The sequence below is a fragment of the Laetiporus sulphureus genome (genome assembly GCF_001632365.1).
Source record: "Laetiporus sulphureus 93-53 unplaced genomic scaffold LAESUscaffold_32, whole genome shotgun sequence".
Taxonomy (NCBI): domain Eukaryota; kingdom Fungi; phylum Basidiomycota; class Agaricomycetes; order Polyporales; family Laetiporaceae; genus Laetiporus; species Laetiporus sulphureus.
In genome coordinates this window covers 372,016-393,361 of record NW_024468541.1, presented here as the reverse complement: position 1 = coordinate 393,361, position 21,346 = coordinate 372,016, and the positions used below count along the sequence as shown (strand labels likewise).

General features: G+C 51.2%; 6 protein-coding genes across 6 annotated transcripts; 2 read left to right on the top strand and 4 right to left on the bottom strand.

Annotated features, from left to right (window-relative positions):
• Positions 1-1,305: 1,305 nt before the first annotated feature.
• Positions 1,306-3,164, bottom strand: LAESUDRAFT_728038 (uncharacterized protein). The gene is made up of 6 exons (XM_040909345.1): positions 3,031-3,164; positions 2,727-2,980; positions 2,607-2,665; positions 2,074-2,319; positions 1,842-2,018; positions 1,306-1,771 (listed from the first exon to the last, which is right to left on the bottom strand). Exons 1-6 carry the CDS (start codon positions 3,058-3,060, stop codon positions 1,482-1,484), a joined length of 1,056 nt encoding a protein of 351 aa, XP_040762286.1. The 5' UTR covers positions 3,061-3,164; the 3' UTR covers positions 1,306-1,481.
• Positions 3,165-4,449: 1,285 nt separating this feature from the next.
• LAESUDRAFT_728037 (uncharacterized protein) lies at positions 4,450-5,582 on the top strand. The gene is made up of 2 exons (XM_040909344.1): positions 4,450-4,639; positions 4,695-5,582. The coding sequence occupies exons 1-2, from the start codon at positions 4,472-4,474 to the stop codon at positions 5,250-5,252; spliced, it is 726 nt and encodes a 241-aa protein (XP_040762285.1). The 5' UTR covers positions 4,450-4,471; the 3' UTR covers positions 5,253-5,582.
• Positions 5,583-9,058: 3,476 nt separating this feature from the next.
• On the bottom strand, positions 9,059-10,880 carry LAESUDRAFT_728034 (uncharacterized protein). Its single transcript, XM_040909343.1, has 2 exons — positions 9,939-10,880; positions 9,059-9,886 (listed from the first exon to the last, which is right to left on the bottom strand). The coding sequence occupies exons 1-2, from the start codon at positions 10,597-10,599 to the stop codon at positions 9,399-9,401; spliced, it is 1,149 nt and encodes a 382-aa protein (XP_040762284.1). The 5' UTR covers positions 10,600-10,880; the 3' UTR covers positions 9,059-9,398.
• Positions 10,881-12,727: 1,847 nt separating this feature from the next.
• LAESUDRAFT_300334 (uncharacterized protein) lies at positions 12,728-13,567 on the bottom strand. The gene is made up of 2 exons (XM_040901886.1): positions 13,409-13,567; positions 12,728-13,359 (listed from the first exon to the last, which is right to left on the bottom strand). Exon 2 carries the CDS (start codon positions 13,340-13,342, stop codon positions 12,845-12,847), a length of 498 nt encoding a protein of 165 aa, XP_040762283.1. The 5' UTR covers positions 13,343-13,359; positions 13,409-13,567; the 3' UTR covers positions 12,728-12,844.
• Positions 13,568-17,805: 4,238 nt separating this feature from the next.
• On the bottom strand, positions 17,806-18,736 carry LAESUDRAFT_761100 (uncharacterized protein; the record flags this gene model as incomplete). Its single annotated transcript, XM_040912860.1, has 2 exons — positions 17,806-17,997; positions 18,614-18,736. The coding sequence occupies 2 exons, from the start codon at positions 18,734-18,736 to the stop codon at positions 17,806-17,808; spliced, it is 315 nt and encodes a 104-aa protein (XP_040762282.1).
• A 1,976-nt stretch (positions 18,737-20,712) lies between these two features.
• LAESUDRAFT_299952 (uncharacterized protein) lies at positions 20,713-21,154 on the top strand. The gene has a single exon (XM_040901885.1). The coding sequence runs from the start codon at positions 20,767-20,769 to the stop codon at positions 21,049-21,051; it is 285 nt and encodes a 94-aa protein (XP_040762281.1). The 5' UTR covers positions 20,713-20,766; the 3' UTR covers positions 21,052-21,154.
• The last annotated feature ends 192 nt before the right edge of the window (positions 21,155-21,346 follow it).

Below are 21,346 nucleotides of genomic sequence, written 5' to 3'. Positions count from 1 at the left end.
TCTCCTCCGGGATGAACGTAGCCGTGCTAACCGAGAAGAGGCTACCTGCAACACTGTTGCTAGAGCCTTCATTTTGTTGTCACTCTGCTTCCACTTCACCTTCGGAAGGCTATTCGTCGGTACTCATGTTGCCGGAAGTTACGTGGCGAGCTATTTCATTACCTGCCCTGCTCTTTTTCTCTATGCACTCGTCAGTCATACCGAACATTGTCCCTTGTTGGACAGCCCTGCGTCACTGCGGAGGGAATTGACGGTGGATGAGCTGCCGGTAACCGGTTCATCGTCCTGCATATTAATTCGCGTGCTCGGTTAACGTCAGGCGGTGACGTGATATCTGGACAGCACATTTCCGTGAACTTCTCGTTCGAGTTTTTTTTTGCGTGATACGAGACATGGACCCTCCCTTTAGATATTGCGGCCGCATGATCGAGGTCTGGTCTATCTTTTACATTTCTCATCTTATTTCCAATCGGACCCACCTGAATCGGGAGTGTTTAGACAATGGGCCGTCGGTGCTGATGGGACCCCCTTTCTCGAGTGGCTCCGGCATTCAAGCTCACATAACCGACGGCTCTCCGTCTATCCAGATACGCCAGCGAATGTCCGAGCCTGTGCGCCGTCGTTTGGAGTGATTTTGGCCGTATGCTCTTGAAATGCCTTTCGTCGGCAAGTACGGCTGATGATGAAAATGTACAACTGCTTCGGAATTCCGCGTGTTGCACGTTCGTGCGACCCAGGCGGGCGAGATAGCTGTGCCCTACAAGCGTGCTGTTCGATCAACGCGGACGTTAACTCAACTCAGTACCGACAGCCACGCACCTTCTGCATCGGCATCGGCGGAGATGTTATTAATGTCGTCTGGTCGTCAGTCCGGCACAAAGAAACCCGGAAGACGGAACTCTTGGCTATAGCAAATATACGTTACATCCGGTGATTCGTTTGTGTTATCTCGCAGAAGCCGGAATGCTTTATGTCACCATGATGTCCACTTGAAGCCCACCGTACAGAAGAAGCCACGTCTTCGCTGTAAGACAATTTTGCGGCTAAGATTTTTCTGTTAAACCATTGAGCACGTTCTTGAGGCCACATGAAAGATATACTTAATCGCTAGCTTATGAAATGTGGCAGCCTGTAGCCTGCACAAGTGCCGGCAACGGTTACTAGTATCAATGGCGGCCTGTGACTAAGTTAGTGCGCGTGCCACAGTCGTTGAGGATCCGATCGGGCTGCCCAAGCCACATCGGTTCATGATCGTATCGTTCATCGTCTCCGAGTCCCGACCTTCAAATTCACATCAAAATCAAATCGCCCTTCTTCGTCAGCAATTTAAGCAACATAACCTTACAACAGGCACTCCATCGATGGCCACTCCTTCACTCAACCACGCCTAAGGGACGATCAACAAGTATAATGTGTGATACACTAAGTTATAGAAATCGCGACAGCTCAGAGCAACGAACACTAGAGGGTACAATGATACATTAGGAGTCAACGTCCATCCTGATACTCTCACCCTCGTCTGGTGTTGCTGTATCGATGTTTGGAAGATTGCGTTTGCGGCTACTATTGCCCGAATCAAGAGCTGTGCTCGAAGCTAAGCCATCTTTAGCCCCTGCTGGCTGAGCAGCGACGGGGGCAACCGGTTGTGGCTGATCAGGCTGCCCTGGTAGTGCCACGTGGACTCGGGCATCGGGAGATTTGGATAATGAACGGGCTTGACGTATGGAACGAGGAGAAGAATTGAAGTAGCCGCATTTAGGGCAGACGTATTCTGTTCCAAGTGGCAGCATAGGTGCATCACCGTCAAGGACAGCAGCGCGAGCATCTAAAGCAAGACTCACGAGTATCTTCCCACTGGCTCTCTTTCACGAGACCGTTGTGTGCGAAGCATTTCTGACAGATGAGGGCGTATCGTGACGCCGCCGTGCTCACAGAGCCATCATCGTCACCTAATATCGCATCTGCGAGCTTGTCGAACCACTGCTTCCTCAGTGGAGGCAGCGGATACTGCGGAAGTGCTACGATGATCAACGTCAATCATGAATTTCGAATGATAAGACTGAACCTGCGTACGTGATAGATGCTGTTGTAACTGAGACGATACCGGAGGATTAGGCTTCCTGACCTGCGGCTCGCGTTGAGGAGAGGGGGGTATGCGCTGCTGGGGCATTCGAGGACGTATGGGGGAGCTGGCGCCTCCTATACTCGATCCATCGTCATAACGCTCGAGTAGATTGCGTGTAGAGTAGTAATTCGTCTTGTTCTTAATTTCTTCAATTTTGTCCCGCTGCTGCTTCCGCAATGTCACCAGCGCCTTTTCTAATCAGGGCGGCAAAGTTAGACTGCGTTGAATCACGTTAGAGACGCATCAAACAAATGCTACAGTGTCTATGTGCTGCCCTCGAGAGCCACATGATAAGCGTCTCAGTAAGCCGTTCGGTCTCAGGCCGTCTGCCCTGGAGAGCTGCAGGTGAAGCTATCTAAGGCTGGCAGCTGGATGACAGACGAAACATCTGCAGCTCGTACATCATCGGTACGAGACACTTGCTAAGTAGCATTTGCCTATATCTCCATTTGGCTAGGCATGCAATAGACAAAGGACGTACCTTCCTTGTCGCCTATACGAGTATACCATATCTGCACGATGCGACGTGTGAACAGTATTCTAATGGTGACATTCCTTCATGTGAGTGGCACGAAAAGCACGGGTGGCGTAATAGACTCACAAGATTGGCCCGAGGAATACGGGCACACCCTTCGCCGTCCGCTCAAAACTACTATTCCGGTTGTGGCCGCTCACGTTAGGGAGAAGGCCTGCATACCACAGCCCACTCCACGATGCCCACAGGGCAACGGCCACCAACGAGAAGTAGAGGGTGGAACGACGCTCGCGCAAGCGGATTTCCGACAGGCGCGTCTGTCGCTTTTGTATGTCAAGTGCGAGAGATGCTAGCACTTGTTCGTAATCCTCCGGTTTGCTCTTGTCGCCCCGTGAACACCAAGGTGTGACGCCATAGGGATATAGCATACCTTCTTGAACCAGCCAAAGAACGAGACCATGTCCTGAATCTGAAGATAACTAAGCAAGAGAACGAAGCAGATTCAGTGACCGACAGCACGAAACTAGCAGAAGAGAGGTAAAGTAAGGCGTCGCTTCAGGAGTTGTTGACTCTGGGGCGACAGCTGGCGACTTTGGCTCATACCGACGTGTTGCGTGGGATAACGCACGTGACTCAATTGAATATTGAATACTGGGGATTGAGCTGCCGACGACGACGACAACGTCCACTTGGCCTCTTCAGCTCCGATTCCTGACTCACCGAACCCACTGTGCACGTCGACAAGGCTGACATGAACCGCTCGTGCCATCATCGCTCTTCATCAGGCTTGGTGCCATTGGGAGTTTTTGTGTCAGGAAACATGGAAGATTTGCGGGTCAGTTACGAATGAGCATGGTTCCAATATCCTGTACGGAGCGGTCGAAGCGACCATCAACCCACATCTTTCAGGTTTTATTTGCCGCGGCCGCTAGAATCAAGCATAGACCATGTTCGTCTATGGCCAAGCTGACGCTGGTGTCCAGGCTCCGACCATCTCTGATTCACTGCTCATGCTATCATGAGCGCACGCATCGCCTCACTGTTGTTCGGTCCTCAGGCCATCCGACCGAGATGAGAGGGAATCTAAACTGTACCAAGTTTCGTGTATGCACTTTGGTCATTTGGAGGACGGCCATTGTAACCGGCCGTGTTACTCGTAACTTCAACAATGTTTACTCCTGTGGAGACTTCCTGTGCATCTCGAAGCTTTCGCACAGCTGTGCGGATCCTATTCGCGAAGTCGACCAGCTGACTGTCATTACACTTCTCATTCGCCAGTGGACTATTCGCTTCCTCCGGACAAACTGTGAGATTGCAAGTATATCTTTCATCCGTCATTGAAGCACATGCATAACCTGAGTGCGAGGGGCTCTTCCGATACACACAATCTGGCCGGGCCGAGAACTCGGTTTGCTGCAGTTGCCATCTATCTGTGCACACAGGTTTCCTCGTCCGGTAGTCCGAACTACTCGCACCAGACTACGATCATAATTCTATCGCTCAGTCGCGACAGCTCGTGGTACACGCTAACACCAAATGCTATCTGAAGTGCCGACCTTTCGCACTTGCCATGGCTGTCATACCTCGGCCAGTGGCGTAACTCGCCGAAGCAAGCAATACCGCGGTGGCTTGGAAGGCACAGACGGATATGTTCTAGTCCAATCCCGGCATAGTTTTCGCGGCAGCTGAATCTCCCGTGTTCCATCATAGATTGATGGAAGTGGAAGTATTCTCCGCTATAGGCCGTTTCAGTGATCTCATTCAGGGTACGCGCCTCGCGACCCAGCACTCAGTATAAATGCTCAACCAATGGATGAGGCGGCGGCACTCTATCATCTGAGGTTCCGCGCTCTCTATTCCCTCCCACCAACATGGCATTACTCGTCAAGGCGTTCCTCATTCTCAGTGCAGCATTCAGCGCACACACCGCCTTGACTCCACCGACGCCCCCTCCGAAGAAAGATGAAATCCGGAAGGACGTCTCCTTAGGGGAGAGATTCTTTGGTAGAATCATCCGGTCAATCACTGGTCTTAACAAGGTGGGCAGCAGGCACTCTGTTGACTAATACTCCAAACCGCTGACAGGCGCCATAGAACCTGATTTGGGTCATGGCGTTATGCGAGACAGCGGTGATACTTGCGTGCGAGAATCCCTCGCACCCTCTCGCGAGGCGTGTTCTAAACCTCCTCATCTTCGCTCCCGACTCGTCGATCGACAAGATCGGGATCAGCCCTGTCTTCCTGGTCGGTTGGACGTTGGCCATCTTCAGTGGATACTTCCGCATCCAGTGCTTCCGCGCACTCGGCCGCCTGTTCACGTATGAAATCACGCTACGCGACAACCATCAGCTGATCACCAGCGGGCCATACTCCATCGTCCGCCACCCTGCATATACGAGCCTCATGCTCGGATTCCTCGGTATCGCGCTCTGCCACGGCAGCAGCGGCTCATGGTTTATGGAGTGCGGTCTCTTCAATACCCTCGGGGGAAAGCTCCTCGGCTACGGTTACTTGGTATCGATGGTGTATGGCTTTGTCAGCATGACACTGAGGACGCCGCTGGAGGATGAGCTGCTGAAGAAGGAATTCGGGGCGCAATGGGTGCAGTGGTCGCAGAGGGTGCCATACCGGTTGCTTCCTGGCATTTACTGAATAATGCGGGTCTGTAATTTACTGGTACATTCCTATAGTTGTAGCGAATACCTGTAATACCTATTGAATGGCCGGCTATGCGACGGCGGAGTTTGCGGGCTGTCCGCTGTTCCAACTCTACGCGCGATAGTGTTGTAGGGCCGTGTGGGGGTTCTTGATCTGCATATCTGCTTTACGGAAGGATTTTTTCCAACTGGAGTATAACGGGCCCCGGCTGCGCGATGCGGAGAGTTCTGAGTCGCTTGATGACTGCTTCGTCTACCGACGAGATGGTGCAGTGGTACAGTTTAACCACACAAGCTAGAAGCAGGGCCCAGGCAAGAATAGTACGTCGGCGCAGTGGTATGCCACTAATGTCTTGAAGACGCGAGCTCCGTGCTTCTTTATAATCCTCAGCTTGGCGAAATTGAACGAAAGCAGACTCGTCAGGTCATGATGATGAGCTTGTTAGATACGCGAGGCATCGTTATGCCTCCATGTGTTGTATTTCGATTTCAAAATGGACGGGAGAACTCATTTTGACGGGCTTCTTCTTCACATGCAGGTCTTCTCAGTGCGGACGAAGCCACGATGCAAGATGTCGGACTGAATGTGTCGATGATCTGTTCAAAGAGACTTCAACCACATCCTGTTCATCAAGCACAGCTCGATCATACTCAAATAGACCAGTCTCACGATGCCCGCTGCCAACATCAGCTCGGACTACATGTGTCGATGCTTGGCATTCCAACCAAGGAGACTTCACCCACATCCTGTTCATTAGGCACAGCACTCAAATAGACCAGTCCCACGACGCGGGCTGACAATGTCAGCGTGAGTACCGCGTCACTAGGAAGACGGGTAAAGGCTGAGATACCGGCTGCAGTCCCGCAGAGTTGCGTTGCGTGCTTCGCCGGAAGTGAGATGACACTTGCGGCGGCGCAATGCCCTGGTAGACGACCCTCGTCCTAACGACAAGGCCATCAAAGCCTGTCGCGTACCTTATAACAGCAATAATGTCCGGCGCAAAAGAGCTAGAGCCAGCAGGACACCGTAGCCGTGCGCCTAGAGTCCAGTAATATATCACTCGTTTTCGAATGCCGTTGATGCTGCCGTCATGTCTCCTCATGCTGAAGATGCCGAGTCGTTGCAAGGACCCTGAGTGGCATACGTAACAATTCATTAAAACCTTGCACGCTTCGCGAAGATGATATTCAGGTCAGGTTGCACGCTCATGATCAGCTATTCGCGCATTCAGGTATTTGGGTTCTCAGCCTGTCCATACCGCGTGAACCTGAAGCTAAAACGCTCGACCGCAGGCCGCCCGCGAAGGCGCGGTGGAATCCGCATGTACATGATCTACCCATGTCGAGCGATACTTGACTGCATGTCGTGCGGGGTCTAGAGCGCCCGGGTCTTGGGTCCGCGAGCGTCCATCAGTAAAAGTAGTGTAGGAATCCGGCCGCTACGGAGCAATACGTTGCTCTCGATTGTTTGTCAGCACACAGTCACCTACAGGTCAGGCGAGTTGCTTGAACGGCAGATGTCTAAGGATCTCACGTGAGACCTACAGCTCAGATGTGTCATGTTGCCATTCAGTTACCCGTCGTTGATCCGACCGTTCAACGGAGCGCCCCTGTCGACACGAACTTCACGGTCAACGTTGTCGTGGCGTCGGCATTACGAATGAATGACCTTACTTAAAGACAAGTGATATTGAGAAGCGTCTAAGTTGTCCATAATCACTGAGTACTGAAATATAAGAAGTTGAAAATGGTTGACTTGCAATGTGTTTTGCTTAGTAGGCCTCCAGATGGAATAACAGAACTTACTGACTGAAGGGGCCCTCAGCCTGCTCAACTTGGGGTTACATGGCGTGAATTGTATGGGTGTCTGCTTTTCATTCGTGACTATTCTCACGTGTTGTCCTCCTCGGCCTGGATAGATTAGCGGAATCATAGGGTTCAGATTACTTACTGCAACTAAGGAATTTGGGCTCTTTGATGGCGGGGTTCATTGAAACCGAGCGGTTGAGTGGTCGTCATGCGTTATGTTGAACGCATAGCGAGGAAATTTGCCACCGAATCCGGTATCCAATCGGCGTCTATGCATGGATCCGAACGCGGCCACGTGACCTCCCGCGGCGATCCTCAATCGCGTCGATCACAAAGCGCACTGTCAACCCCCTTCAAACAGATCGCCGGTCAGCGCTGGTCAGCCTTCATATCTCCCATGACGAGCGCCACCCTTGATGACGTAGTCACACTCTTTCAGCCACCAAGGACGACGGTATATAAGCTCGAGTGGCAAGCCTCGCACCTTCAACTGACCTTTTCCTCCTTTTCATCGCCTCTCTGCACGCCAGAACGACGGTCCTGGATGATATGATAGCGTATTTTTGACCATAATAGAGAAGTGCTAAGGTCGGCATGAATGTCAGCCGAAAGCAGGCGCCATCGTGAGGTGCGCACTTCGCACCGCTATGTTGATATTTGACCACAAGCTGACCGCGCATATATCAATCGAATTGCGAATGGCCATCTCAGCTCCTGCTGAATTTCTCTATCTTTTTTATGTTCATGAACATCAACACTAGGTCGCCAGGCCATGTTCGCAAGCATCGTAATGCGCATATAATCAATGCTGCAGTCGCATGCAGCACAAGGTACGCAATTTTATTTTTTGGATAGCTTCCTGAAAAGCTTAAGATGACTCGTTAACGGAGTTCTACACTTGGAAGGCCAATGATTTCGCCTCCTGCATGCGCTAAGCACATGGGTTAGAACCTCAAATGGGTGCGCGCCAGAATATTAATAGGATAAACTGCGGGGAGATACATGCGGTTGGCTCAACGTCGCATCATGCAGCATAGATGATCGACCCAAGAAGAATACATTGCATCACTACTTCCACTAGAGCCGTGCATGCATCCTTCTGTATCGTCAACACTGGTTCCGGAACTCTGATATGGTTTGCGCATGCCGAGATTCCAGTTTTTGTAGCTCCTATCAGAAGATCATGTACACGTCGGACACGATCTGCAACCCCCTTCTTAGCGCCAATCCCCATTATGATTTCCAGAAGACTGTCTCGGTAGTCGCTCGCGTACCCAGGCCACGGGAGAAGAACGGTTGCTTGACCGGTAAGCCGTGAGCCTGCATATATTTAGCCGCTGATATATGGGGATGAAAGGATCTCAACGCTTACCGAGACTACGTCCATGGAATTGTTCATTCACTCTGATGGCCAATGTCTGTGAAACTCGCTTGTATCCTCATTACGCGGCAAATACGCGTACTCTACGACCGGCGACGACATGGAACCCATCAGACGCATTCAAGGCTAATCTACCAGCCTCTCGATAGGTGACAAAGGCAGCTACCTGATCAAGGAAGGTTTTGTGAGGATTATTATGGATCATTCCCCTTCAGGCTGGCAATGTGGACCACGAAAGCAGACCCCACACTCTGACCGCGCGTCTTTTATGTCTTCATTCCCATTGCTGCAATTCTTTCTGTTCCTCTCGCAAAGCTCGACAACTACATCAACGACCATGCATGCCACAGCATTTGTCACTAGAGTCTGACCACTCTTTGTGGCCAATGCGCGTTCCTAGTTGTGTGGTTCATAGGGTTCAGATTTCTCCAGCAACCGGCACCGATACCGGGCACCTGACACCTTGGCGGACCGGACAGCGTATCCGAAATTCATCGCTACGTGAAGGCCACATAGACGCTAGTAAGGCTATTTTTAATTCGTTTTCCGTTCGACTGAACGGTCAAGGGGATATGATACCACGGTAGTGGCACGTATGTTGCTATGACTATCGGGGAGATGCTAGGAGCAGTCTTTATGACAAAGAATCCACTGGCAAAATCAAACGGATCCTCGAAGAATGAACATTAGACAGTTTCCCAGTAAATTGTCACAGCCAAGGTCCATACAGTTCAAGCAAGCCTACAGAGACACAACACAAGACTAATCCAGATAACCAAATGCTTTCCATGTGCGCTTGGGTAAAAATGCGTAAATTTCCGATGCGATGAATGATAAGCGCTGATAGCAGAAGATGACTGTGATGTAGCTCGTATGGTACAGATGAATGTGAGTATGACGTTTCGCAATGAGCACAACACAAAGCAAGGCCGAAAGCACAGAGAGCAGAATTTACAGTTTCTTGATCTTCATCTCCCACATACCGTCCTTCCCCTTCACTAGGCCTTCCATGATCACACGGTCCATCAGGAAGTCCACTCGCAGGACGCCTTTCTTGCGTTCTTCATCGTCCGCACATCGCTCCACCCAAGCATAGGCAATCCGCTCCCGCAGGGCCTCATCCATCTCGCTGTTCCAGTAATCGGCGTGCGTTATGGGTGTCATCATCGACTGGTAGATCGCGCCGAACAACTCGTGCAGCGTCACTCCGGCCGGGTTGCTGCTGTTCACATCGATATACCATGGGTAGTGCGGATTGTACAACCGCACTATCGGGACCGGTGGCTCGCATGCAAAACGCGTCAAATCCCATTCGTTTACGCGTCGGTCAAGCGTGCGGAATCGCAGCGTTGACGGGCTCAACCGCAGATCGAGGTGCATTGGCGGCGTTGAGCTCAAATGCCGCAGGTACGGATGTAGCTTGGGCATTTTTGGCGCATCTAATGACGTGTCAGCTTCCCAACATCATGAGCGCCAAATTGGGATGCGTACTGCCACCAGGCATAGTAACAGACCGGGCTCTTCCCACGAGAGAGCCCAGAGAAGCTCCCAAGCTCAGCGATTTAGACATGCTGAAGTCAACCCTCCAGTCGCGCGGTGGCCTTTTCGCGCTCTCTCCGCCAAAGGAGCGCATGGAACGAGAGCGCGACACGCCAGAATTGGAGGAGAGCGGGCTGGGCGTCGAATTTGAAAGTGGGCTAAGAGGACGCGAAGACGACCGCGAGGAATGCCAACCGCTCTCCTCTGGCTTTCCAAAGTAGTCGGATTGTTGGCGATCTGGGGTATCGTCCGACATTGCATCTCGTTGCCACCAATCGGCCCCTCTGGACATTGTCGGATTCACGGGCGCAGGCTGTGCTCCTGGTGCCGCGAAATAGGGAGGCATTGAGGCCCATTGTGAGGAAGGATGAGGCAGCCATTGCGAAGGGGACATCGACTGTGAAGGAGGGTATGGGCTCCACGTCACACCGTTATCTGCGCGTTGATTGCCCCAGGGCGACATTGGCGGCATTTGCGCCCCAGGTGCGTATACGAACGGGGCATCGACGTATTGAGGATGAACAGCATGAGGAGGAGGCGATGACGGTTCTCGCGAAGCAGTATCTGACGCAGGTCGGTCCACGAGAGGCGGCATATCGGCCAGGTCAGCCATCGTGAGGTAGCGGGCGGAGATGAAGGTGAAGAACAAGAGGTGACGAGAGCCGAACACGAGGCGGACGCGCGGCAATGAGGCACGCAATGAAGGTTTTCCGCATCTGGCAGTTGCAGAACATGATGCTAACAACCGTCTGCAGGTGGCTGTGACCTACAGCCACCAGCGGCAAGACCAAAGCCGGAGAAACGCCGAAGCATACCGCTCTGTGTGAGACGAGTTGAGCAGCTATGATTCATGCATGCCCAACTCTTTGTAAAATCGCGTTCAATCAAATACTTTGCTTCCGCGCATCGTGCCACAAGTACGTATCCCGTTATGGACAAGGCTGGATTGGGCGTCGATCTGAAAGCATCGCGGAGGCATCGTGTCATCCATGGCCAGGATCTCAGTCAACATGCTAGATTGCAACGATCTTCCAGGCGCGTAGTTGAATGGCCCCGTCCATGCAACGTGAACGCTGCTTGTAAAACGAACGCAAATAGTTACTGGCTTCACAACTACTCCATGACAGCCAGCAGCATTTTCCGTTCATTTTATTAGGTCCGACGCTAAGGACGCCCTAAAAATGCAATCCGCCGATTGCCTATCCTAGGCTGAAAAAAAAAAACGGCGCAAGCCAGTTAACCATTGAACGGGCGCTTGCGTCTAGAAGCCGAAAGCATTAGGTCTATAGGCTAGTGTGACATGTGGCGTGTCGGATGTGTGCACTTGTAGAGCCTCCGACAATGGGATGCGAAGCGGCTATAGAAAGTGCATGCACAAAGCCAGTTAACTCGGGGCCTGATTATCATTGGTGGGGAAAGGGGAGAGGGCTGTACTTTCATTACGGTTGCAGAGAACGCGTAGGAGAAGCTGAGAGCCCTCCGCGCAAAGGTGCAAAATCCGTGACAGATCGAGGAGACGAAGTAAAGCCGATTTTGTCCAACGATGGTACGGCAGGTACCAAGTGTCGTCCGAAAGTGTCAACAAAACCGCGAACTCAGGTGTTTCGAGTGCTGTTCAAGGAGAGCAATCAAGCTCTTTCCGCATGTATTCCAGCCATAGAACCGAATGTGTTTTGACCGAGGAAGCTTCACGTCCTAACCGCGACGAATTTGAACGACTGAGTAGAATGCACTTGACAGTGTTACTTGCATACGCAGAAAACGGCACGAGGATGGGATGTGTCCGATAACCGGTTGGGAAGAGAAACGAATGCGGTGATAGGATATCGACTCCTGGATTGTACCAAATCTTTTATATGACTTGAGCACGCTCCTTCTTGTCGACTACTGCTTGAAAATCCATCCTGTACGTCGTCGAAGCCCGGCTGTTGCGCGGCGAACCAGTAATATTAGAACCCGCCATTTCTTGGCATGTCAGCGTCCTAAAGAAGCAGTAGTGGCCCATCTTCAATGCACAGCATGTACACTGTACGACTTCACACGATTGCGGAGGCCAGTGTGACCCGAAGAATGTGGTGGGAAATCCGAATGAATGCGTTTTCCTGCGAACCATCTTTAGAACCAGTCGCGCACCACGAGGCAAGCCCGTATAAAGTCCAACATTATAGAAATACGGACAAAGACAAGATTCGCGGACTGTGGATTGAAATGTGCATGAACTGCCGGATGAATGCGCCAGGGCGAGTGTCAGAGCAACCTTGGGCCGATTAGCGATTCTTTTGGATCGAGCGGACCGGACTTGCACCTAGTACCTTTTGTGATGAAGGCACGTACTGTATGTATGAAACCCGTTGACGAGCTTTGATGAAGGGTGAGAGGAACGACATGACTCGTGGCTCCGCCACTGCGGCTGCTTGATGCGAACGACTCCGATTTGAACGCATACGTCGAACCTGCGTGATTGAGGAGAGACCTTTGATCCAGTCGAAACAAGAACCACGTCCTCCCGGCCATCTTGCAAATCTTTCGGTAGTGCTGATGCTGACCTGGAACCTTGAACGGATTTCGGTCTCATCGCCGTGAACCAATCGAAGACGATGAATTTGATCCTGAAATGGGTGCATGCCGTTCCACGTGCGGGTCGAGACGACCAGATGGATTGCTTCCAGACCACCTGAGACCTACCGCGCTTGAGCGACCGCGAAATACATGCCTGAGGGACCGAATATTGAGCCGCCGATGGAGCCAATCGTATGTCCATTCACGGACCGTCCATGAGAACCAACGACATGGCCCATGGTGGTGTGAACCATTGGACGGTTGCAACCACGATCCGCGGCGAGCGCGACCATGTCTTATTAAGAGACTCCACGTGACCGCATCCAAAGCCATTCACGAAGAACCACGAATGCTCGGAAATAGTGGATCTTGACTGCCAGCTGCCGCAACGACCCACACCAGGCGGCGCCACGCAATAGAGGAGAAACTCTTGTCAGCAGAGCTTGAGGATGGGATCCCGCATCAGGGGAAGATATCATCATCCTATTGGAATCGAGCATTTGCAACTGTCTTGCTGGTATGGAAATGATTTCACGTTCTAGGATGATAAGACAAGGCCGAGACTTTGAGCGACTGATTTGAAACTCCACCGAAAAGCAAATCCGAGACCGCGAACGAGAAAGCGTACGGCAGGGAAAAGAAGTTGGCATTTGCTTTGCTTGTTCCTTCTTCTTCTGCACCCTGAAAACACCCGCCCAGGAATCCTCGTCGTCTCCGTTGATCGCTGGATGAGCAGTGCGGCAGCAGACGAGCATGTGGGTTATCACTATCGCACTAGCGAAAAGGCATTCTTCCATAGAAACACGTTGACCGCCTATCGAATGAAGATGGATACGCTAGTATCAATATAGTCTCCATCTGACCTTTAACGAAGCTTCTGGAGAAAATGCAAGCAGTCGTCGCCGTGCGTATACATCTTGATAGCCGTCGTCCGGATAAGAGCGGAGGAAAATAAGTTCCAAAGCAGCCAATGGGAGAGTTCGTAACACGAACGTTGACTGGCGAAACCTAAAGAGCGAAGCGGGGATGCGACCGTCGTAGCATGACACAATACATTATTGACTTGGCTATGCCACCGGATTCAACGGCTGACAAAGGAATATGTCGTAAAAACGCCTAGGGCCATCAACTTGACCAATTACAAAGCGACCACTCCCGAAAAGTAGATGTTGGAGACTGTAAGCGATGCTCGAGCATAATTAAAGCGCGAAGTGGGTGGATATACAACGAGTACACTTACAGTATATCCCGTCAGCGGTAAATGAAGATGCATTGCAAGTGCATGAACGCGGACGGTGACAGCTTGAAAGGCTGGAAGGCGCATTGACAACCAGGAGGAGGTGCACTCGATATATGCGCAAGTTGGTCGCGTCCGCATTTTCGAGAAAGGATGACTCGCCTCCACAGAGAAAGTCCGGGAGCTGGCCTGGAGTCGTACTGCACCGCTGGTCGACGATGGCGAAGACGAGGAAGGTTGACTGTGGAAGCGCCCACGCTACTCACCCACGTGGTGAATCGCATTGACGTCATCGATTCACCAGGAACTCGCTTTGCATTGCGCCGTCTCTGACGGAAAGCAAAACGAAAGGGACTTCGAAACGAAATTTGGTATCTAAATCAAACGGTACGTAGGCGTAATCCCAAGAGATGACCATATCGTTGTTTCTCTATTCCTGGAATTGTCGTTGAACCTCGACCAGAAATATAAGGGTGACTGGCTGAACGACCAACGAATAGAGAGGAAATACGTTTGCGCATTTATGGGATTATAAATCTATAAATCTCGAACTGTGGAGGACGTATGATGTTGATCGGCGAACCGCGTGTAGTGTAATTATATGGTCAAATGAGGATGAACGTCAGGATACACCGTTGGCACATTTGGGTCCCAATTATTGTTCGGTATATATGAATCCTGTGATTGACTAGGATGATCGTAGGGGTTCCCACGGATGCGTAAGGGCATAGTCGTACGCATCAGCTGTGGACATGGTTCACCGTGACACATTCGAGCACCGGAGGGGAATCCTGTTGAGTCGACCATTTCACGACATAGATTGAATATACCATGTGGACATTGCACGGGCTAGGAGAGCACCGAGAAAGTTGACTGACACTTGCAAGCCATGTGTTTGGCATCGACGAGGATCATACACGCCATGATCCAAAACTCCGCACGCCTTTAGTAGAACTTGGATCGTGCATTGGCAATGACGATCTGGAAAGAACGTGTTGAGCGAGTGGGGCGCACGTACGTCGAAGATAACAACCATGATTTTTGTATACAACGAGAATCCGATAGGACGAATAGTGTTGAGCGACGTCTTTGACCAGCCGCGGAACGCACACTAAAGGCTATTTGAGCAAATCTGCTTGACCTGTACCGCCATCGAAGCCATCCGTTCTTCAGACGACTGCTGCGAAATCTTGCACGTCAAGCGCAAGAAACTTGAGTTAACCGCAGAGTGTTCTCCTCATCCAAAGAGGATAAGAGCATCAGAGCGGACCACACATCCCCGTAGGAGCCAAGAGTTGAAAAGGCCGACGCGTCACCTCAGGCCCAAGAAATCCCTCGGAATGGAAGTTGATTTTCGCGTTCCAACATTAGTAGAGCCTCATCATTCGATCGTTTTGCTTTTCATGCGGCCACTAGCGAGTGGAACAAGCGCCGACGTGCAATTACATTCTTGAAGGGACATAACGCCATAGAATACCTGGGAAATGCACCGAGACACAGATCGATTCAACTATTGCCGTAAGGATAACCCTTGCTCCAAGCGAGACTGCCGTTTGCTTCGCGACGACCACAAGGTAGAACTCGTATTGAAAGCCTTGAGCGTAATTCCGCGATTTATGGAAGCTATTCATGTTAATGTGTGAAATCTTGAACCTCACAGATGTTCAATCTGAGCCGACGGCCACGGAAATTAAAGACATTGCAGCACCATTCCCCTGACGACGACAGTGTGATGACGAAAATGTAACCATCACCAAATCACTCCATGGCGTCCGAGTTCACCGCCAACCCGCCTGGTCTGCACAAGACCTTTGAACCGTGCACATGTTGGGAACCTTGGACCGAGAATCCGTGTCGCCGCCCTACGAAGGTTTGCCCGAAAATTTGCCCGGAAGGTTGCCCGAAGCCTTGAACCGTGAAAACGTTCTACCGTTCGCATGATAATGACCAAAAAAATGGTCCCGTTGAGTGCACCAGGGAGTGGGAATCCAGCATTCGCGGGAACTTTGACCATCCGTGCTTGGGGCCAACCATGCGCTCGGACCCGTTTGTTCAGCCATTCGTATTACGACGACCATAAGGCGATTCCTGTTTTCTTCCGGACGGAAGAATGTTCCCATAAAGAAGGGTATCCGCGTCCGCAAACAACTATCCATGGTTCTTCAGTCATGCGCAACCGAAGCAACCGGTTGTAACCAAAGCTCGATCTAGAAGCCGTCGCACTATCATGCCTTCCGACCGGAACAGAATCTATATTGTCGACTTCCGAAGCCTGTCCAGAGAACTCCAGCGAAATGTTCGACCATGTGCCTTGAAGGATGGCGACCGACGCATTCACGTCGATGAACAATTGACCAAGAGCAGTGTCTGAGTGAACTTGAACTCTCCACTTTATCGCCAAGGTCTTGAGGCACCATTTGGGAAGTTCGACCCCTCCACGACAAAACGACCACAAGAGAAGGTACGTCTATCTGCCGAAACCCTCTTCCATATTCCCGCCGCTCGCGCTTTGAACTAATTTCCCGCTTGTGTTTGCGCCTTGAAAAAATGTGGTCTGCTCATTTCTTCGGATAACGACAATGTACGAAAAGATCCCATCTCGACATCTCATAAAACCCTCCTCTACGAAGTTCAATTGACGGTCGACCGTTCACCAAAAGATGACTGCTGAAAGACCCGCATATGTGATAGTTAACGATAAGCCTTGGAACGGTGTCCAATCCAGGTATCCAGCCCGTACGTAAGGAGAACGTTGATGTGCAAGTGTTTGGACCATTGCCTAACGCTAGGATATTGATGTCCCGAGACCCCACTGGTGTAAAATGACCAGGATAATTGATGCCTGAAGTAGCACTTGAAAGCGAACATTGTTCGGACCTGCGAAACAGTTGATAACTACGAAATCTTGCACCATCTTCACAGCCAAACTTCACATTAATGGAGAAACGACCGCAAGGAAATCCATGATTGGCAGCCGCGAAGCCTAGCGTAGAACTTGAACTTGAACCGAAAGTGTTTGACCAATCGTTGCCGTTATGTTAGGAGGGACGAGCCAAGGAAGGAACCCTCGCCCATGACTTTGCTCGAAAGGATTTAGCAATGACCATCTCGACCTCCTATAAAATCTTGCCCGCGAACTCCATTGAACCGTTCGACCATACGCCCGAAAATGACTGCCCGAAGCGCCGCGCCTAAGGGGAAAAAACTTGACCATAAGCCTTGAATCGCCGGTCCGATCCGAGTACCTATAGAATAATGTTGAAGTGCACGTTCAAATTGTACCATCGCCTGACAGCGAGATATTGACGTCCCGCAACGATTCGCCTGATAACTTGATAATGATCACAAAGATTGTCATCCACGGCCCACATATGTTCGTCCAGACTTAAGAAGAACGCTCGACGTATCATTCCAAAGCAACTTTTGTTCACACGTGCAGACTTCACCACAAAAGTTTGAACCGCCTTCGAAAACCGACGATCTTCACGTCAATAGGAAGCTATTTGCTCTTGAACCGGCCAGATGACGTTTGATAGCTCGCGAGCCCTGGCGCAAAACTTGTACTGAAAGTGTTTGATCACCTGTTGTCGCTGCATATGAGGTAGCATTCACACCCTCGACTTCGCCCAAAAACGTTTTGACAATGTGATAGGGAGCGGCCGTCTATTCTTGAGTCATGCGACAGTAGTAGCCGGCTGCACCGAGAGGCCTGATCTTGGAGCCGTTCCGCCATCGTGTCTCGCAACCGGGAGAGAGTCCATATTGCCGATTCTTCTTCAGAACCTTGTAAGAGGTCGACGACCGAAGGAAAACCCCATCTCACATTCCAATGACCATTATCGGCGACCAAGGCGGATGATCCGTGTCGTTGAATTGATCGATCAAGAGTAGCGCTCGAATCGTGTTCACGAAAATTCCAGTTTCGCACGTCGGGTCTTGAGCTACGATTTGCAAAATTCGCCCGTCCATCCGACAATGACCATAAGCGAGGTACGTCCAACGCCTCTTCCAGAAAACCCACGATCACCGCCGCTCGCGCGTGTTGAAGAAAAATTCCCGATTACGTTCGCTCTTTGCAGTGTTGTCCCAAGCCTTGATGTTCGCCCGTTCCCATGTTGCCATAACGAAAACTATCTCGACTTCGTGTAAGGCCTTGTCCGCGAACTCTGTAGACGTCCAACCGTTCGCCCTAAGATGATTCCCGAGACTCGCCGCCTAAGCGAAAACCTTGACGATAAACTTTGGACCACCGGTCCCGCAGGAGGTATCCATATGATGAAGTTGAAGTGCACATTATTGAATCATCGCCTAACGCCTAATGACAAGACGTTGACGTCCCGCAACCATTCGCCTGATAACGACCAAGGAGATTGGTGTCCGCGGCCCACATACGTTTGTCCAGACTTGAAGAGAACGCTCCACATATCACTCCGGAGTTCCAGTGTTGTTTACACCTGCGAAGACTTCACCACGAAACTTTGAACCGCCTTGAAAACCGATCTTCGTATCAAGAGGAAGCCATTTCGGATGGACCAGGAAAAGGTCCACGTTTCATAGGTCGCGAACTCTGGCGCAGAACTTGTATTGAGTGTTTGATCAACTGTTGTCGCCCGTGCATAGGAGGGAATAGCCAAATAATCCACGTCCGCGACTTCACCCGAAACGTTTTGACAATTTGAGAATGACCAGAGGGACCGTCCATGTTCAGCGATTATTAACGTACTCACCCTTGACGTCCAGCGAGACTTCCGCAACCTCACCAGTGAGCCCGCTTTCGAGATGTCAACTTGACAACGACTGTTCACCTTCAGCGGTTATTGACGCGATTCACCTTGAACTCTTCAACAGCTGTTGAGGCGTTCCTTGTCGTCCAACGAAACTTGGAAACGTTGTTAATGAGCCCGAAGAGGGAAGATCCGCCGTCCGCTTGCACCTGCGATCGACCGCCGGCCATTGAGGATGACCTGAACTAGTGCGAACGTCCACAGCGAGGCTTGCCATGCGAGTGTAGCCGGGTTGACGTACGACAGAACGTTGATTATTCACCGACGCCCAGATGGAAGGGATAATACGCATCCGCGAGAGTCGACCGCTTGCTAACTGACGACACCTGAGGTAGTCCAAGCGAGGCTTGCGATGCGAGTGTAGCCAGGTTGACGTAGGACAGAACGTTGATATTCACCGATGACGAATTATCCGCGAGATTCGACCGCTCGTTACCTGACCACACCTGAGTAGAGAATCGAACTTCATCCAGCATCGATTAGCATTGCAATTTTTCACCAGCAGGCGCCCCAAGTGGAGCGTGCAATAACGAGTTGAACAGTTGATGACCAGCACCGCTCGATTGAAGGTTTCGTGAACGTTGTCGCAGTACCCAACCTACGTTTATCGAAGCGACTGTGTTGTGTATATATTGTGACGAGCATGGATGAGTTACGCGCAGTACCGAAGCTACCGAAGCTACCGAAGCTACCGCGTCGCTCGTGGACAGTAACAACGTCGATGTGACTACCGGCTATTGACGTTCTGCTACGATATGGGGAGGAGTTGAAACGAGGAGTTGAACTACTGCACGTCGAATGGAAAACGATCGATAACAGAAGCGGAACGCAACGAATAGAACCGGGACGGAAATAATATGTAGCGAAGCCCTTTGAGCTGACCGTGAAAGAATGTTGACGACTGTCGCAACTGGCAGAACCACCATTCAAAAGACTCGAACCGAGTTGACCTACGCCTTCACACCTTGTACACGGAAACCGACCACTGCGACGATTTGAGCGTGAGGAACCGTCTTCTTCCAATTCTTGATGGCCGATAGAGGGTTTTGACGTCTTGCCGCCTTGCCGAAGTCGAAGACCAATAAACAACCAACCGACGGTCGGCATTCGATCCATCGTTCGATCCGTGCACGAACACCTTCCATAAAGCGTTGACCATCTAATACACCGACGACGACCAGTTTTATGCCAGAGCGCAGCCATACGTTTTTGAGGACTAGGACCATTTGAAGACCGCTTTGAAGCACGGACCATAGTCGACCTTTCTCACCAAGCCAGGACCCACGGAGTCTTCAGACCTCATTGACCGACCAAACCAGCCATGCCGGGAGCGCCAAGGAAAGTAACCGAAACCATCGAAGCCGGAACCAACGAAATCTTCAAAAACCGTATCGACCGACCAAACCGGAGCGTTGTAAATACCTTGCAAACTTGCAGACCGTACCGTCAAGACGCGCCACTGAACCCAAAAGAAGGTTATAACCACCAAGGGAGTTGAAGCAAAGCACGCTAAAAAGGGATCGCAACCGAAGAAGAGACTTGCAACCTTCAACAGCTTGACGTCCATCCTGGAGTAGGAAAAGACTTGCAATCTTGGACCTCGAAGTCGTCCATCATGGAGGAACGAGAACAAGAGAGGTGAGGACCTCAGCACAGTACGAGCCCTCTTATATAGTCATGAGCGAGTGGCTGACCAAGCCACTGACCAAGCTTCAGCAGCATCATCCGTAATCAAGAACGACGTCGACTCGATCCCGCGAATCACCACCATCGTCCGAAAATACCGAAGCCATACGAGGCGCCATACGAAGCGCTGAGAACCGAGTCTGGCGACCGTCGAGGAGGAAGAGAGACGAACATGATGGTAGGAGGCGTGCTCAATTCTTAGAGTTCGGCACGCCAGTTCAGTTCGTCGACCTCAAATACCAAAGGGACGGCGATGCCGAGCAAATGCCGAGAATTACATAAGCAAATGTGGCTGTTGAGATGTCCGGCAGTTAATTCTAACTTTGGAACATTCCTACATTTCTTGTGTGAATTGCTGCTTGTGTAAACCCCAAATTGCGATGCGGACATCCCTGAAAAGAAGACTGCACACCCAAAATCTTCTCACGGTTTGTGGTGTCCAGCTGCAGACAACCTCGGCGGGGATCACAGTGACGAATGGCTGTGTATCTCACTCCACAAAGTCACAACATAGATGAGGAACAATAATGACATTGACAGCAGCTACTGCATGGTCCTGCATATTGCTGTCATCAAATGTGCTGAGATAGTCTGTGTAATTATTGCTTGGAAGCATTTTAACATTCAGGCTAAGCAACTCTGTGCATACATGTTGCAATCCATGGTAAACCAGAGCACTAGGGAAGGTGCGACGGGAGATGGCAATAAAAATCGAGAAAATGTAAAGCAATCCTTCGGAAATAATCTCGCCACTCCTGTTCCCTGCCTAGCGTTCCCACGAGCCACTTGGCTTACATAATACTCGGCATCTGCTCGGCATCGCCGTCCCCTTGGTATTTGAGGTCGACGAACTGAACTGGCGTGCCGAACTCTAAGAATTGAGCACGCCTGGTGGCAGGTTTCAGCGCAGAATGGCCCTCCTTATATAGCCGCAGCGGACTCGGCTGACAAAGCGGATGAGTCATCCGGACCCGACGCGATGCCCCGAGTTGGGCCGCGGCGGGGCGGGCTGGGCGGATCATTGCACCGCCACGTCACGTGATAAGCCGTCGCGAGGTGGCGGACAACATGTTGATGAGCTCCTCGTCTTCCGT